This window comes from Ascidia mentula, chromosome 2 (genome assembly GCF_947561715.1).
Source record: "Ascidia mentula chromosome 2, kaAscMent1.1, whole genome shotgun sequence".
Classification (NCBI taxonomy): domain Eukaryota; kingdom Metazoa; phylum Chordata; class Ascidiacea; order Phlebobranchia; family Ascidiidae; genus Ascidia; species Ascidia mentula.
Genome location: NC_138567.1, coordinates 8,365,993 through 8,382,526, shown reverse-complemented (window position 1 = coordinate 8,382,526; position 16,534 = coordinate 8,365,993). Strand labels below are relative to the sequence as shown.

The 16,534-nt window shown below is 39.9% G+C and overlaps 4 protein-coding genes across 6 annotated transcripts; 2 read left to right on the top strand and 2 right to left on the bottom strand.

Annotated features, from left to right (window-relative positions):
• Positions 1 to 1,759: 1,759 nt before the first annotated feature.
• On the bottom strand, positions 1,760 to 2,622 carry LOC145888857 (uncharacterized). Its single transcript, XM_082979725.1, has one exon. It carries the CDS (start codon positions 2,365 to 2,367, stop codon positions 1,774 to 1,776), a length of 594 nt encoding a protein of 197 aa, XP_082835851.1. The 5' UTR covers positions 2,368 to 2,622; the 3' UTR covers positions 1,760 to 1,773.
• Positions 2,623 to 2,742: 120 nt separating this feature from the next.
• Positions 2,743 to 7,083, bottom strand: LOC145888560 (putative sodium-coupled neutral amino acid transporter 10). Its single transcript, XM_082979334.1, has 3 exons — positions 4,654 to 7,083; positions 4,236 to 4,488; positions 2,743 to 3,853 (listed from the first exon to the last, which is right to left on the bottom strand). Exons 1-3 carry the CDS (start codon positions 6,808 to 6,810, stop codon positions 3,843 to 3,845), a joined length of 2,421 nt encoding a protein of 806 aa, XP_082835460.1. The 5' UTR covers positions 6,811 to 7,083; the 3' UTR covers positions 2,743 to 3,842.
• A 2,072-nt stretch (positions 7,084 to 9,155) lies between these two features.
• LOC145889539 (beta-1,3-galactosyltransferase 5-like) lies at positions 9,156 to 12,202 on the top strand. 3 transcript variants are annotated; one of them, XM_082980514.1, is made up of 5 exons: positions 9,156 to 9,248; positions 9,329 to 9,493; positions 10,036 to 10,202; positions 10,461 to 10,686; positions 10,979 to 12,202. In XM_082980514.1, the coding sequence occupies exons 2-5, from the start codon at positions 9,387 to 9,389 to the stop codon at positions 11,547 to 11,549; spliced, it is 1,071 nt and encodes a 356-aa protein (XP_082836640.1). In that variant the 5' UTR covers positions 9,156 to 9,248; positions 9,329 to 9,386; the 3' UTR covers positions 11,550 to 12,202. The 3 variants fall into 3 exon arrangements, with proteins under 3 accessions (XP_082836640.1, XP_082836642.1, XP_082836641.1); XM_082980516.1 differs by lacking the exon at positions 9,156 to 9,248 and having other exon boundaries at positions 9,328 to 9,461; XM_082980515.1 differs by lacking the exon at positions 9,156 to 9,248 and having other exon boundaries at positions 9,368 to 9,493; positions 10,019 to 10,202.
• Positions 12,203 to 12,507: 305 nt separating this feature from the next.
• On the top strand, positions 12,508 to 15,106 carry LOC145890015 (beta-1,3-galactosyltransferase 5-like; the record flags this gene model as incomplete). The annotated part of the gene is made up of 5 exons (XM_082981059.1): positions 12,508 to 12,534; positions 12,851 to 12,879; positions 12,944 to 13,152; positions 13,496 to 13,721; positions 14,125 to 15,106. Coding segments are annotated over 5 exons (1,059 nt in total), but the record flags the coding sequence as incomplete, so codon positions are not given.
• Between the last annotated feature and the right edge of the window lie 1,428 nt (positions 15,107 to 16,534).

The window sequence follows — 16,534 nt, the reverse complement described above, 5'->3', positions numbered from 1 at the left end:
ACGGCACATGCAACAGTTGCACAACAGCACAGCAATTGTTCGTTTGGGAAGTGTTACACGGCGTGTCAAATTGCGGTATTGCAACGAAGAGAGAAAGGATTTTGGTCACGTTGCCCGAGCTTTTTTTCGCGGATTCTCTCCGCGAACGTGACAGACTGCGCGTATCGTGTAAGAGAGGCTTATTTAAATTTGTGACGTGCTTGGAAAACAAATGTGTGTGTAACATCTAAAACCAAAAGTAAAGATGTTTCTAAACTGATTTTTTTAATACGGTAAAGACAGTTAAGAAATTATTAATCTAAATGTATCATGTTAACATTTTGCTTGGCCTCATAACATTTTGCTTCAAGCAAAAACCGTTGGATTGTTTGTTGCGTGGGCTTTTGGGGACGTATTTATATTTTACCACTACAAGTTTAAAGATTAATTGCATGTGGTAAAGAGGTGGTTTTCTATAAAACTAAGCTGTTTGTAGAGTGTCCGGTGCAAAGCCAAAAAACCCTTATGTATGGCATTAAAAATGAGCTAATGCTTTTGATATGTAACTAAGCAATCGTATGACTTCATGTCGAGTTTTGTCAGTCAAATAGAACTGCACGGGACTGAAAATTAGGTCCAAAATGCACACTTAGATGTATACTGTAGAAAGAGGTATATGCTGGCAGCGCAAAGTACTTCCTCTACAATTGCGGTAGTGCTGCGAGGTTTTCAAACAACTCTTGACAAAACAAGTGGAGCTAAAAAGTTTGGAAATTTTGCTCTGAGGGACAACATGTACAGTGCTAGCTTTTGTATTTACGGGAGATTGGACTTCGGTTACCGGTGACGGATCAACAGCTAATAATGCCACAAACTTGTGGGTTTTTGGTCGTGCTGATTTGAACTTGTGGCAAGTAATTATCACACTTTTTGAACAAGAGACCTATAAGAAATGTCTGCAACTGCAGGTTATCTTGACAATATTGTTTATTATTACTTATATGCCGAGTAAACAAAGTGCTTCGTTGTATGAACGAAATCCTTCATCTTAATTTTTGCATGTTGCAAAGCCAAACAAAGTAATACCTGTGGGCTTATAGGCGCTTTCAGTAAAACATATAGCAAATATACACGGATTTACGACATACTTAATTTACACATTGTTGTTTTTAAGTCCAATATCCTATATACCGGAAAATGGTAACTAAATTAATGCCAACTGTGTAGGTGGAGGCCCTACAAACAATTCTAATTGCAAATGTTTTGGCAAAACCTAATATTGCATGTTTTGCTTATAACACAACCTCTTAACTGGAATATTTAAACTGTGCGTCACCTTGTTTTCACAAAGAACCATGCATAGCCGTTGTACCTCAGGTTCTGTTAGATGTAAGCGTAAATCTGGAAGACTATGTGTGTATAAATTTGTTTGTTTGACAGAAACACGTTTATTAAACGTCACTTAACGTTGGAAATGCTGTTCGAATAAACTCTGCTTAACGGAAAAAATGATGCATTGAAATTATCGTACAACCTAAATTCAATCGTATTTAATGCTTTCGTGTTCAATGTCTTACATAGTCTTCGCTGCAAAATAACGAAGATGCCGATTGTTGTGTTCAGTTTATTTATGTTTGTTTATTTGAACTTTTGGGCGTTGATTAGAAAAATACACCTTGATTAAACACCTTGAGTAGAATGCTGATTGAGGCCGACGTGCAACAAACGAAAAGTACCACGACACAAAAATATGTTCAGCAATATAGATATATTACAGATACGAAACGAGGCAGGTTATTCTGGGTTGTCTGGCTCTTCCGAAACACATCTAGTGACTGGGATGTTGGTTGATTTCTCATCTCCAGGAGGAGGATATGTCTCCAGACGCGGTACCGACACTTTCAGGGCCCCGTTTTCCAAAAATGCTTTCAGTCTCGACACGTCGACATCCTCCGGGAGCTGGAGAGTCCTCCTGTACTCCTGGTGACATCTGGATCCCTCCTCCTCGCACTCCTCCGCTTTCCGAGCTTCCACCACCAACTTGTATCCGATGGTTTTGATGGAGATGTCTCCGGGAGCAAATCCCTGCAACTGAAATTCAAATTTGCGATCGCGGTCTCCATCGGCCCGCCCGCCGTTTTGTGGCACTTCGTGGGTCCGAGTTCGTCTCTTTTCCATCCGATCAGCCAAAACGTGAAAATCCGGCAGTTGCGCAAACAGGACACCATCGAATAGAGATTCGCATGGGTCCACTGCCAACAGGGTGATCGGGTCCCAATCGCTGGTCGAACTGGATGCTGCCGTATCCCTTCGATCACTGCTACGTCCAATCAAGACTCCTGTTTGGGTAACCATTACGATGACCATGTCCAAATTTGCACAAGCCATTAAGACTATGCTTTGGTTTTAGCCAGCCAGTGCTTATGAAACCATGCAGAACGTACGCGAACGTTCCCGGCAATTTTGCGCCACCACTACGTGATCGCAACATGTTGTCGTGTGCACACGGCGTGTCAAAAATGATTACGCGGTGCGAAGATCGTTTTAGCTGTTGACCCGCAGCGCCGCGCTGCGTAAACAAAACAGTCTGACTCCCCATTCGTCACGTTCTCCCCGACCAGTTGAGTTGTTTTGTCGGCAGGTCGTACCGCAGGCCACCACATGTTTTGTATTTCACACAAAAAATATCTTCATTTGGAATACCCGATTGCTGGGCTACGTGTTTTACAAGTACTTACCAAACAAAAAATAAACAAATTTACTGGTTGAAGTATTTATTCCCACGAAAAACATTAGAATACGATAGGTGCAAAATCTGCTTCAAGCACGCCGATAGGAAAATAAGTTTTAAACAGTGGTGAAAGCAGGAGAGAAAGTTGCCATGTTTAAGTGCCCTGAAAAGAACTTGTCTGAAAGTCACGAAAGCATATTTACTTAAAACTAAAGTTGATCATTGTGAAAGCAAAAACAAATGTTTAATGTGTTACAGATTTTTCAAATTTGATGCTATATCTGCTTTGTCATATTTGGGCGTTACAATGAAAATAATTGACCACATGGTTGTACTGCACTAATAAAGATCAATTTAAAATGCATGAAGCAGAAAAAGCATTTATACAAACAATAGAGGAAATTTAAAACTCAGTTGAGGACCAACATTGAACCACCCTTCGCATAAAACCTTTCCTTTAGAATATTTTACCAAACAGAAGAACTAACAACAAAACAAGCATGTAACAGACAATACAGAACTTCGCATAATTACACATCCAGAAACGACTTGAATAATGTACAACGCTTTTTTGAACTTTAAAAACTATTTGTAATTTGTTTACTACAAATATATTTTACCTTCTTATAGGCAAGTTATGATATTTGTAGTATTTAGTGAAAGATAGATTTGGTATTTATTTAAATGTAGTCCTGTGGGTACTTGTATTAAAGTTGAAGTGGTATATACTTGTATGATCATTATGTAATACAGCCTAATAACTGAACACACATTTGAAGAGCTGCAACAACACACAGCACTGTGTTTAAATTGATTTAGTCACAAAACAAGCAGCAAGAACAAAAAAGGCACAAGGTAAAAATAACCCACAATGTGATTGTCAACGCCAATGCAAAAGTGCTGTCCTCCACAAATATTGCTGCACCAAATTGGACAGAGTTATACATGTCACTAAGTTAGTCCTGTATGCTTATTACTGCACTTTCAGAGTTGGATGATGGCTAGAAACTGGTCGTAATGTGTGAAAATCAATGTATTGCATAGGGCACTGATTTTGAAGCTGTAGAAGGTGAGCAAATACAATCTCTATGCCAACAAGGTAACGAGAACTTCACAAGAAAGACCAGAACCATCATGAATTTCCTACAAAATAATAAATCATTTTTGTAAAAGTTGTGGTTTTTATATGCTACGTCCACCAGTTCATCCCTACTTATATTTGGAAATTCATTCATTTAAGTGTTGCATGTTATGTTTGTGCAATATTTATTCAGACTGAAAATGGTAAACTGTAGCGCTATTTTATTTTTAGAGGTGATGTCAAAGGTCACAAAAAACTTTTTGGGCGAGTCAAAAATAATGATAAATTTCATAAATACAAATGTTTGACATGATGTCAAAGGAAAAATATTTCCTTCCCTTTAAATCACCCCAACAAAATTTCCATTCAAGCTGGTGTGAGCCATTCACCCAGTTAAAAAACACTGATCTTAACAATGTTAGGAAGAATACAACTTAATATTACCTCCATCATAAGAAGAGAGCGATTTCAACTCTCTTGGTTGCGGTATTTCCTCTCCACCTTCTGGATCATCCAGTTTGTTATCTTCAGAGTTCTCATTGGACACTCCAGGGACAATTTTTTCATCTTCCTCAATATTATCAGCATTTCGTTTGGCCACATTGTTTAGCCCCAGTTTCTCAGGCTCTTGGGCAACAACAGAGTTGGGTTTTAGTTCATCCTTGGCTGGTTTCGCTTCTTCCACTACCTTTGGTTCCTATCACAATAATAAAAAAACTTTTGTCAAATTTTTTTGGTCATTTGAATGTAGATTTCATTAGCATTTTAGACATACTTGTATACTATTGTGTCTCAATAGCTCAAATGTAAGCAAAAATGTTTGCCATAATAATTTGTTGAGTAGTCAATATATTATTCAAACCTCCACTGCAGACTTCACTTCATGTTGCTGTGGCTGCTCAGGAATTTCAGCTTGCTTTTTCTCTTCTGTTTCTTCTACTTCTTTCTTAACTATTGTGTCTTTGATTTGATCCTTGTTGTTTCCAGGTTGATCAATCTTGTCCAAAGCCTGTTTTTGGAGTTCAACCAGTGGAGCAGCAGGTTGTTTTTGTTCATTGTTCTCGCTGGCAACTGGCTTGGCTTCTTCCACTGCTAGATCTTCTTTCTTTTCTTCATTATTCTCTGATGGCAGTTTGCTTGATGGTTTTTCCACATCATCGTCCTTCTCTTTCTCCTCATTTTCAGTACCTTGCTCATGTTCTTTTTTGTGTTGTTCCTGCAAGGCCAACAGAAGATCATTTTGCTTCTGCAAAATCTCCTTCTGCTTCTCCTGCTGCTCTTTGATCTGCTTTAAAAGCTCCTCCTCCTTTTTCTCCCCAACTCCATCCTTTTGTTTTGGCTCTTCTTCATCTTTGGCAGGCTCTTCTTTGGCAGGCTCTTCTTTGGCAATTTCAGGTTGGTTGCCAACTGGGGGTTTTTGTACGGCAACCTCCTCTTCCTTGTCTGAGACCTGTGACTCTTCCTTGGGGAGGCTTGCAGAGTCTTTCTTACCACCTTCAGGAGGGGCTTCTTTGATTTCAGGCTCTACAGGATCAGGTTCATTTCTGTGTTGCTCTACTTTTGGACTATCTTTTAGATTATCCTGTGGTTTCTCCTCCGGTTTCTCTTCTATTGATTCGTGCTTGTCAACATAAACTGGCTCAATAGGGTTGGCAGGTTCATGCCTATGCTCATCCCGAACTGGTTCAGCAATGTTTTGCTCTTTGGGCAGGGGTGGCAGCTGGTTCACATCTGGCATTGGATTGTCTGGTTTAGCAGCAACACCTTGATGTTGTTCTACACCATTGCCTTGGTGACCATTAATCACATCTGGTTTAACAATGTCTGGCTTTGTGTCTGGCTGTGCTGTCAGATTTTGGTAAGTGCAGACCACCAGTAAAAGGCAGCCAACTGCCAATACAAACCGAGATATGAAAACATCAGCTTTCTGATAAGCTTTGGAGTAAATTATGGCAGGAAATATATAGCATATAAATGAACCCATGGTGGCGCCAGTTATCCCAAGTATTGTTTCAACATTAGGTATAAAAATGGCCACTGTCATTGTTGACAACACAATGCAGAGTGTGATGACTTTAAATGTAAATGGCTCAATGTACGTTTTTGATGGAACGCCATCTGACATCTGTTGCTTGAAGAACAAGGTGTATATACTCTGTCGACATGGAAATATCATCAGAGGAAAACCTATCACCACTGATCCGGCAAATCCAAACTTAATGGCTTCCAACAGAAAGGTATGTGGTAAGTTTTGCAAAACATTACCATGCACAGTGTCCGAAAAGGTTGTATATCCAAAGATTGCAACCAGACAATACACAGATGTTACTATCTTAAGTGCCCCGGACACAATGGACTCCATTCTCATAACTGATGCATCTTCCATGGAATCGTACACCACAAAAAGCTGGCACTGACAGGCATACGCAAGACTGAATATGGGTAAACTCTGAAATATGCCAGCTGGTCTGAACAGTTCTATCTTTGACAGCCACTCGAATGTAAGCAGACCATTGTAAACTGATGTCACAAACATGACAATCACAAAGATACAATAGAAAACCAAGGAAAAGAACCCAATAAACCCCAAAGCAGCCAAACTTTTCATTAACCCAAGAGGTAGGGCTATACACAGGCCACAAAATACCAACACAAATGTTCTTAGTTGAAGCTGGGGTGCTTCAACATAATTGGATAAAATGCCTGTGGCCAAATCACCTATAATTACATAAAATGCAACACATGTCCCAAGCATCAGTCCTATCATACATAATTCCACCGCAAACTTTCCAGAAGGCCCGACGGTGTAGTAGGCTAAGTACTCGTAGGTGCGTCTTCGCTTGACAACTGCAGATGTTATAAGCATACTGCATGATACATACGTGAGCCAGGAGGCCCCCAACAACAGACCAAGACCAAGAATAAGACCGCATTGCTTCATGCAATATGGCATTGCCAGTACACTGACGCCAATGATGCTGTTTACCAGGTTTGCGATTCCTGGGGCGTTCTCTTCCATTTTGAAGCTGTGGTCAATTTGTGGAATTCAGTTTACCGAACAAATGTGAAACCAAAATATTGAATAGATGCAACCGAGCAAAGACAATGTTATCCGCAGCATTCACACTTGGAACAAGACGTGCTCATCTTATAAAAACGTTCTTCCAGCTCATAAACACAACTCTGCGGCAGCCCTATATCGCTATGTGGCTACCTCCGGCCCAATTAAAATCCACGTCTGATCAAACAAATAACCTATTAATAATCGCATGGTTGACTGGGCTTCAAACTTCACACCGATCGGGTCGTGGTGACAAAAATAATGATGCTCACATGAAAACTTGTGTAACTCTGTTAATTATTTAACCTAAGGTTGAAACACCACACTAAAAACTACAAAGAATTAATACAGTGACGAAGTATTTTTTTTATAATTATTTAGCGAGAACAAATCTGCCAGTCACCACTGAGTAACACAGGCTGTAACTCCTGTAGTATTTCTGACATTTCCCTCAGTGCAAATAAATCCTCTTTATGTTAAATGTCAAAAAGAATATGCTTTGTGTGAATATCTTTATAGCCCAATTAAAAGAAAACACGGCATTTCACGTAATTAGAGCTGTCTTGGGACTTTTCACTACACTTCAGCAGGCTATTTTATGCGATTTATTTTTTATGCAGATGTAAATAACTCTAAGGGTCTCAGAGATATTTAACAGGGTCTCGATGGCCTGGGCGGTTATTGAGTCTCTTTGATGGTTAAACCTGCTTCTGCCCCGTTCTATAAAGCACCCACAAGCAAGATCTCTTCCCGAATAATTGTATTCATTTCTGTTATCTTCTTCATTACGACGGTACATTACAACTTTCAATACAACGTCGTTAGGATGCCAGCAAATAGAATGGCGAAAACTAGACTTGACTTGACTGAATTTACGGGTAAAAACTGGGCTCTTTAACGCTCTCCATTATGAGAGCTGATTGGTCAATAATGTCACGTGATATCATGAGGCGCTTGAAGTAATATAATACAAGAACATAGGTGTGATGTGACATAAGCATAGGAGAATATTTTATGTGGTAAACAGGATGTTGAATGAATCACTATACTCGAGAACATTCGATGAATTTATCATATGGGCCGCAGTATGGGATTATGCACTGCATGTGCAAAGCGCTGGCCTTTGTGACGTATGTTACACACGCAAGACATTACGCAATACAAGCACTGTTTTCTGTGACGTATGTTACACAGAACACATGCTAAGAAACAAAGTGATTCGAAGCAACAGCCGCAACGGAATGAAACTAATCAATTTATTTATCTTTGGATGCGCATGTTCGTAGCAAAACCCAGGTTCCGTCCCCGTTTACGTGCAGGGCCGGTGGTTGTAAGCGGTTATATCTGCCATAGGACTGCTGTTTACGAAGTTAAAGAAACTGTAAATGATACTCACAATATTTTCGGCTTCACGCGCCCGCTTCTTGACCCTGAACATGACAAGTGGTTCGATCAAAGTTACAGCACTGGCTGTTAATAAGCTTCACATCATTTTCTGGTCGGAGTTAAATAAAAGTCATCATAGGAAAATTACACCTAGCGCTGCAACAGTTTCGCTGTACAATATTCTGGCTATTTCTTCTGTAGCTGGTTTGCCACACTCTCCACAGGTGTAATATGACTCGTTGCTGCGTGCAATTATTCAAACCAGACATACCACGCATATATCGCTTTTTGCTATTGTAATTTTGTTTAGAAAGGTACAGGAAGGTATGATCGCGTTGCAAAAGAAATGGCACCAAACAAGCTTCATATATGATAAGCTTGTAAATCGTAATGTGTTTGCGGACTTATTCCAGTTCTCGAGGTTGAGAAGTAGGCTACTCTTTCATATCAGTGCTTTGGAACTTAATGAATTGATTAGCTTAAATGACTTAGAGTTGTGACACAATCCCGAGGTTGAGAAGTACTCTTTCGTGAGGATTGATTTTACTGCGCCTTTAAAGAAATTAACCCATGTTGTATTGGTGAAATGAATTGTCACACTCAAAGTGTATGCTGAGGACAAAAGCAGTTTAGTCGTAATAAACCTCGCATTTGGTGGACGTAATTTCCTTTTAATTTCGCAGGCATGTGACTGCGTCACAACTCTAATTCATTTAAGCCAATTAATGCATTTAATTCAGTAGCACCGATGGGTAATTTGTTGTTGCTGCTTTTGAAATCGTTTATCGGACACAATATAAATATCCCTGTTTTCTTTTCTGTTCATACTGTTTAGTTTGCAGAAAAGAAAAGCAGTGCGTGGTCAGATAGGAAACAGCTTGTGGCGTCACGCATGAAGTAGGCATAATATTGCGTTACGCCACCAGGTTAAACGTTATAGTGAATGTACTATTTAGCATTAGAGTTTACAATTACTGGTTGTCCTTTACTGGCTAATTAACTTTAATAAGGTGAGCATAGCTTAGATTCCAGTTTCCTGTTGTCAGCTAAATGTTGAATTACAACCAAAAAAGCCAGCTTATTGTTTCAGTAAACAAGAAAAGTTTTTGTTACAATTTCTATCGCCGCTGTGGGCATGCTGTTGTAATATGGAACTTCGCCTCATGCTGTTATCCATCAGCATCGTTGCAACAGTTGGATGTATTCTTGTTCACATAAATTTAGTAAGGAGGCGTGAGCAGCGGCGAGTATTAATGTAAGTAATGTATAATATGCATCACAGCATCAGCGTGCCGCAACCTCGCCGCCAAACTTGAATATTCGTAAGGTATACGGTCCTGTTAAATTGTTCAAATGAATGGTGGTAATTTTGCACAAACCTAAATGTTACATTATGCAGGCAAAATCGATTTTTCTATTATTTTTCCATACCAGCTGACATCAACCTGAAGCATTTTGTTTCAACCAAATAATTTCGTATCTTAAGCTAATGGTGCTGTCTGGTACCCAGTGGTGGGATTCACATATTTTAGCATCCGCTTCTCTTATTACCAGCATGCCATAGTAACCGCGGGAATACATTTCTCGAAGTGCAACATAGGCCTACACATACGGTTGTTAGCAACCGGTTCGCTCAGGTCATTAAACTCCTTTAGAACAGGTTTGTGCGACCCGGTGCTATCCGGCTGAATCCCACCACGAAAATGCCTAATGAAGGTTACATTCTGCGACTGTTAAGGAACCATATTAGTATCACGCTTATACATAGCGAAACGGACAGTTCGATTATCCTAACAGAAAAAGTCGTCATATGTCATCAAGCGGTGGTTCTTTACGACTGCAACTTTCGAAGAGCCCCAAAAACGATACCCGCATAGAGGAGAGGCGCAAAGTCAAATACTTTCGGGAGCCAATCTTGCCGTTCCGACTTGAGTGCGAAACCTTGGAATGCCAACACAATAAGAGTAGGAAGTAGTTAGAACAATTATGATGTGCTGTGTTGTGTCTTGATCGGTCTTTTATACAACAGCTATAGTTAGATTTATAGACCATCCAATAACGACTGAGTTAATTTGACATCGACTTAATTACAAAGTGCTTTTTGACACGTCACCCACACGCTGAAAATCCTTGACGGCAACAACACATGTAAAAAAACTGGCTTTCAGTTGGGTTGAACATTGAGTCATGATTATGATAAGATGTGTGTTTGTGCTCTGCAGATATCTCGTGGGGAATGGTGGTGTTTATCAAGTCGACTGCTTCCAATTTCTATCGTCGTTCACTTATTCGTCGGACGTGGGGGAAATGGCGCTACGTTGAGGGCGGATTGCTGCGCGTCGTGTTTGTGACCGGAAAACCGGACAGCAAACGGGTCCACGAATTATTAGGGGAAGAAAGTCAAAGAAACAGAGATATTTTGAACTTTGACGGCCCCGATAACTACAGGTAGTAAAACTTTTCATGCCTCGTATACGTTTTTAAAATGGTTGAAAACTATTTTGTTCTCTGGTCTGGAAATCAAGCAGGTTCAGGTTTTATATTAATAATCATTGTCCGAATTACATTATGAAAACAATTACCGCTGGAGTAGATATCTTCATACTTTACCTACACTATATCAGCAAGAGTATGTATGATTTAACTCGCTTTGTAAGTAATTGACATCGGCGCCTTACGAACAATGTCACTTTGCCCTTACCAGGATAATCTGTCTTTAATACAAAAATTAACCTAACAGAAATATCGCCATCAAAACGCTAACAGGAATGCGATGGGCTTCGGAAAACCTACCCGGCCACTATCTCTACACTACGGGCGACGACGACTTCCTTATTGATCTCGGAGCCTTACAAGAAACAGTGTCTCATTTTGTGAACCAGTATGACGTTCACAATCCTCATGGCTTTCCTATCATATGCACATACCAGATGCTCGTCGATTCTCCGGTCGTTCGCAACAACAAAAGCAAGTGGTTTGTAACCGAGAAGGAGTATCGATGGAGTACCTTCCCTCGCTCCTGCCTCGGCGGAATGTACACCACGTCAGTGGGTGTCGCTCGGCTGCTGCTGGAGGCGGCTAGCGGCTATGTGCCTATGCGAGTAGATGACGTTTGGATCACCGGCATCTTGCGAGAGAAGATCCTTATGCCCAGCAGCATGGTGGTGGAACCGAAGCTGGTCGTGGCTAGACACTTCGTCGGCTACCGTGGCAAGCGCTCCAAAAACATACGCGGTTACATGCAGCGTGAGTGGGAAAAAATCTACAATAAGTTTAAGCACAAACAGTTGTGTTCGTGTGCCGAAACATAAAATACCTTGAGCTTTGTCAAATTTTCCTTTGAGGACATTACGAAAGCGTCATTTCAAAGTGTGAAATTATGCCGTTTGTGTGACATACATGAGACGTGCTTAAACCTCGCTGCAAACGAGTTGTTCATTTCTTTATTTATAATTTTATTTCTCTCGATCTACTCCACGATATTCCCTCGCACTAATGTGTTGTTTCTATTGATGTGCTCGACTGGTAATGCGTCCATAAATACTTGTGACGCACTGATTGATCAGTGTCATGACGACTGCTGAAAGCCTGACAACCGTCTAGCGGTGCTGTTTTAAAATAAAGCATCGTAATTTGGATGATTGTTTGACAGTTTCTGGACTGGAAATTTATGTGTGTTTGCGACTTTTGTTTGTTATATCGTTAATCACCGTCACCGGGTTGTTTCCAACGTTGGCCGTCACCAACGCTGATTGACACATATATCCTTTAAAAACGCAGGGCTCGCCATTTTTTTTGCTTTAGACCAAGGTACAAGGGTTTATCATATTGTGCTACTTTTGCAGCCTGGCATACAACAATGTAAACAGTTATGCTCTTCTGGCATAAATTAACGTACTTTATTTGTTACTACGTTTTGTCTGCCATGCAGCTTAATGTATAGTCTTGCGTTGGAAAAGTATCATGTCAGTCAGAAACCGCGGCCACCATGCGGTCTACTAAGGGCACAAGCATAACAAAAAGACATTAAATGCCATTGAAACGGAACGGTGAAGTCAAAAGGCCTCGCGTACAACTGACAACACCCAGTCTCAAGAGCTTAACAGTCTGCGGTGCCATCAATATAATAGTTTGATTTTGAAAATAAAAGGATTTTGGTATTCTTATGGCAGAAATGCGATTGACCAGGAATTGCAAAAGGTTAGCAAAGTTATGCAGCGGGTTTACTCTTTTTTTCTTGTTGGTCTACTGGTTGCAAGCCGGCGCTGATTCGCAACAGAAATTTCATATAATGAGGTTTGTAACAAAATGATAAATAACTAAGAAAAAATGAGGCAAATCGTTGGTAACACAAATATGTTTCTATCCTTTATTCCAAAATTCGGACATTTAATGGATAGCCCACAGGTTTAGTCCGGTAAAAAAGGGCAGTAGATGTGCTGTCTCACATTTAAAATCAACGGCACTACGACTAAACTTTCTGAAAAACGACACATCTTTTTTTATGTAACTGTTCAATACCATGTATGTTATAATGCAATTAGAATTACTACATAACATATATACGTGCTATACTTGGGCTTTTTACAAAGTGCTTTTTGCTGTTCGACAGAAACGTTGCTGGAAACAAATCTACGAGTGGTGAACGTTTTTTTGTTTTTGTTGTTGACATGGCTAACGTTTTTCACATTGTGTAATTTCAAAGGATTCGGAATTGGATACCCAACTACGAAATCAACGACTATGTCAACTGGACTGATACGCCTGTAAACGTAACGGAAGAACCTGTCGCTGTCAACAACAGTAATCTTCCAATAGTATCAAACCGAAGCGAAGACTATATCAATTTGACCTACTTTCATGAGCCAAAGATTCTGTTGGAGGAAAATTGCAACCCTTGCAGGACAAGGAATGGTAAGCGGCCCTGGTTTAACGTCACAGAAATTAAGCTCATTTACACATTGGTGGTTGTCAGTTCCTCTTTCCGGTTCGTCCACCACTGAAATTGAAAAATATGTTTTTGTAGCGATTGGGGCATTGTCATATATAAGTCAAACCAAACATTCATGTAGTAAATGCAGCATGGGTGTTTCTGAAACAGCGTAACAAACGCTTGTTTAAGTTTTGGCAGCATGACTAAATCCTACTCTTCAACCCAACAACTTGGATTGACGTTTAACTTGGTTACGTTGGGAAGTTTATCGGAATGCAACATTTTCAATAACAATAAATGTGTAACTTGTTATTCTGTATGCAGATAGGAATTGGAACCTGGTAGTGTTCGTAAAATCAACGGCTGGCAACTTCCAAAGTCGCAATCTTGTTCGGCGCACTTGGGGTTACTGGAATTTCATACAAACTGGCTTCATGCAGGTTATTTTTGTCATCGGGGCCCCGGATAACCAGATGACAAAAGATTTGCTGCGGGAGGAAGCTTTGAGGAATTCTGACATATTGAACTATAACGGTCCAGACGACTACAGGTATATTACAATAACAAACTGGTTGGTTTGCTGGTTGAAAGACGCACAAAGACTACTGTGTTTTTTTCCCATTCACGCAAGATCGTACACCTGTGGCATACAAAGCAGCTTCGTTGGGCGCGGTATCATTCATAGTCAATGAAGGTAGAAATGATTGTCCGTACCTTCTACCGCGTCTTCCATTTCGGTATTTTAGACGCCTGTAAATATTCCAATATTCCAATAATCATTAGTGGCTCTTTTGTTTCCTTAAAATATAATGATTTTTGTACAAGCCCTATTAACGTGCAGTGCGTTGGTTAAGGATGATGTAGCATTTTTGATAACGAATAAAGAAACATATATGACAACGGCAAATTATCTCATTGTATCAAAACCAAAGCACACATTCTTGTAACTGTAGGCACATAGCAACAAAAACGCTAACGGGAATGCAATGGGCAACAGAAAACCTTCCACATCATTATTTGTACGCGACAGCGGACGATGACTTTCTCGTGAATCTTGGTGTCATGCAAGAAACCATCGAGTCTAACATGAACATCTTTGGCAGCAACGCCACATATATCTTTCCTCTAATATGTCTGTATCGTGTACTTGACAAGGCCAGGCCATTTCGCAATGCAGGAAGCAAGTGGTTCATCTCCAAGGAGGAGTACGGGCCAGAAATCTATCCGAAATCTTGCCTCGGCGGCATGTACGCTACTTCCGTGGGCATGGCTCAAAGGCTCCTAAACATTTCCCGTGATATTGAGCCACTTCGTGTCGACGACGTTTGGATCACGGGAATCTTGCGAGAGAAGCTTTCGATTCCAGAGTCAATGGTAGTGAAAGGTGCGAGCTCCGCAGCCACGCACTATACTGGTTTTGCCAGGAAACAAACCTCGGATTTGCGCAGTTTTATGCGAGAAGATTGGAAGTTAATCTACGGCAAATTCAAACATAAGAAACTGTGCACGTGTGTCGTGTGACCATTATGTCGTCGTTTTTCGTTTCCGTCATGATGTTTTCGTGCTTTTCGGCATTGCTAGACAAACTGCCCACGCGCGTACAGCGTGAGTGGAGCCGACAAGATTTCCGTCCTGAAATGTGAGACACTTGTTGCAAACTGATTATATACGTAGGTTCTTTATACGCCCGAAATTAAAAGATGCAGCCAAAAATTACTTGAATTCTCAAAATTGGCTTCTAAAGCCGCTGGTCTATTGCCAGTGATATGTTCGGAAAGAGCGCCAAATTTAATTTTATTGAACTCATTTAGGAGCTAACTTATGCTTTCCCACTAAAGTGAGGCATCGTATCTTTGAACCTTAAGTCTAGCAACACAAAAAGAAGTAGTAGGTAAATCAGAGTCTGAAGGTATATTGACAGCAGGATTGTTTTCTTCACCTGGCGTGTTTTTGAAACGTGACACTCCTTGTCTTGAACAGGCGGGTGTCGATTTATGCCTTTTTCGCCATTCTAAGTGTTCGACACGGGCGGCGTGAATAAATGTTAAGTTACCGGTGTCAGTATCACGAACCGACCATTAGTATGTACCAAAGTCCACAAATTGAACTATTATGTAACTTAACTAAGCCTGACGTATCGGCTTTTTTCGAAGATTGGACGCCAACGATTTTCCTATCTACATGTAGTTTTTTTGCCGTACATGCTGGTGGTAAAAGTGATTCGAAGGCATTGGTGCCAGTATAGGACGTTTAATTTCAAACCGCAAACAATTTTTGGGGAGAAATTTGTATTTCCGGTCTCTATCAAACCAATAGAGTCATAGTTTACTCTTATGGTAGCGCAACGGCCCCTCCTGATTGTTTCCGTCACGCATGACTTCCAGGAGATCAAATGCGACTTTTTGCATACGAAGAGATAGGAAACTTGCAAACAATTTCGACTTACTTCAAACGTGGGTAGAGTTTCGAGCTGAATTTTTAGTATGTTATAGTTAGTACTATATTAATTCCAATAATTAAAAATATTAAATATTTCCTACCCTTCTTTCCGAGGTACGGCGATGTTTTGTCGAACAGTTTTTTGGACACCATGTGTAAATGGAAGTTTTAAAGTGTAAGCATACCACCTTATGTAATATTTGGTTGAAGTATGTATCAACGTACTGTGTTGAAGTAATAAATCTAGTCACATAATCATGACGTCATTTTACAGGCAGAGATATGGTTATAATGTCTCCTATGCAATTATGTACCATTAATCTTCTTTATGCATTTTTCCACTTATTACCGTTTTCTATTTGACTCTTTTATAAATATTTTGTTGTAAATTGGAGTTTTTGTCCAAAAGTTTGACTTGTCTGATATCCCCCCCCCCCCCCCAAAAAAAAAAAACGGTTTGAATTTGAAGGAAGTTATTTTTGTTAAACTATTGCACATATAACAGATGTATATTTGTTTACTCTAACCATAAAACTTGATTGAATGCTCATGAAAACAGTTGAAAATATGTAATATTTTGTTGAACTAAATACAATTGCCTTTCGTTTTCGCCAAACTGGACCTAAATATTTTAACAATAATTTCTTTACTGGTCTGTTTTTGTCTTTGCAGATCAGTTACAAGTAAAACACAACAAGAATGTGATGTAGATATGTCTTTATTAAAATGCTTCTGAGTACATTTATGTGCAAACACATACATAACATTTTGGTTGGTTTACATGGAAGTATTCCCACTGTCCTTTACTATTTTTCAGCAATCAACATATATTTTGTCAAGACTTAACTTTTTCAAACCCATATTATACACAAAAGTATTGTTTGGTGCTGGAATTTACAGGAAACATTTGCGCTCAGCAGTATG

Coding starts and splice junctions, on each gene's coding strand:
- LOC145888857 (XM_082979725.1), bottom strand. CDS start 2,367: ATGGCTTGTGCAAATTTGGACATGGTCATCGTAATGGTTACCCAAACA.
- LOC145888560 (XM_082979334.1), bottom strand. CDS start 6,810: ATGGAAGAGAACGCCCCAGGAATCGCAAACCTGGTAAACAGCATCATT. Junction 4,489..4,653: donor AAGTGAAGTCTGCAGTGGAG/GTTTGAATAATA, acceptor TTATTGTGATAG/GAACCAAAGGTAGTGGAAGA.
- LOC145889539 (XM_082980514.1), top strand. CDS start 9,387: ATGGAACTTCGCCTCATGCTGTTATCCATCAGCATCGTTGCAACAGTT. Junction 9,494..10,035: donor GAGCAGCGGCGAGTATTAAT/GTAAGTAATGTA, acceptor TTATCCTAACAG/AAAAAGTCGTCATATGTCAT. Junction 10,687..10,978: donor GACGGCCCCGATAACTACAG/GTAGTAAAACTT, acceptor TTAACCTAACAG/AAATATCGCCATCAAAACGC.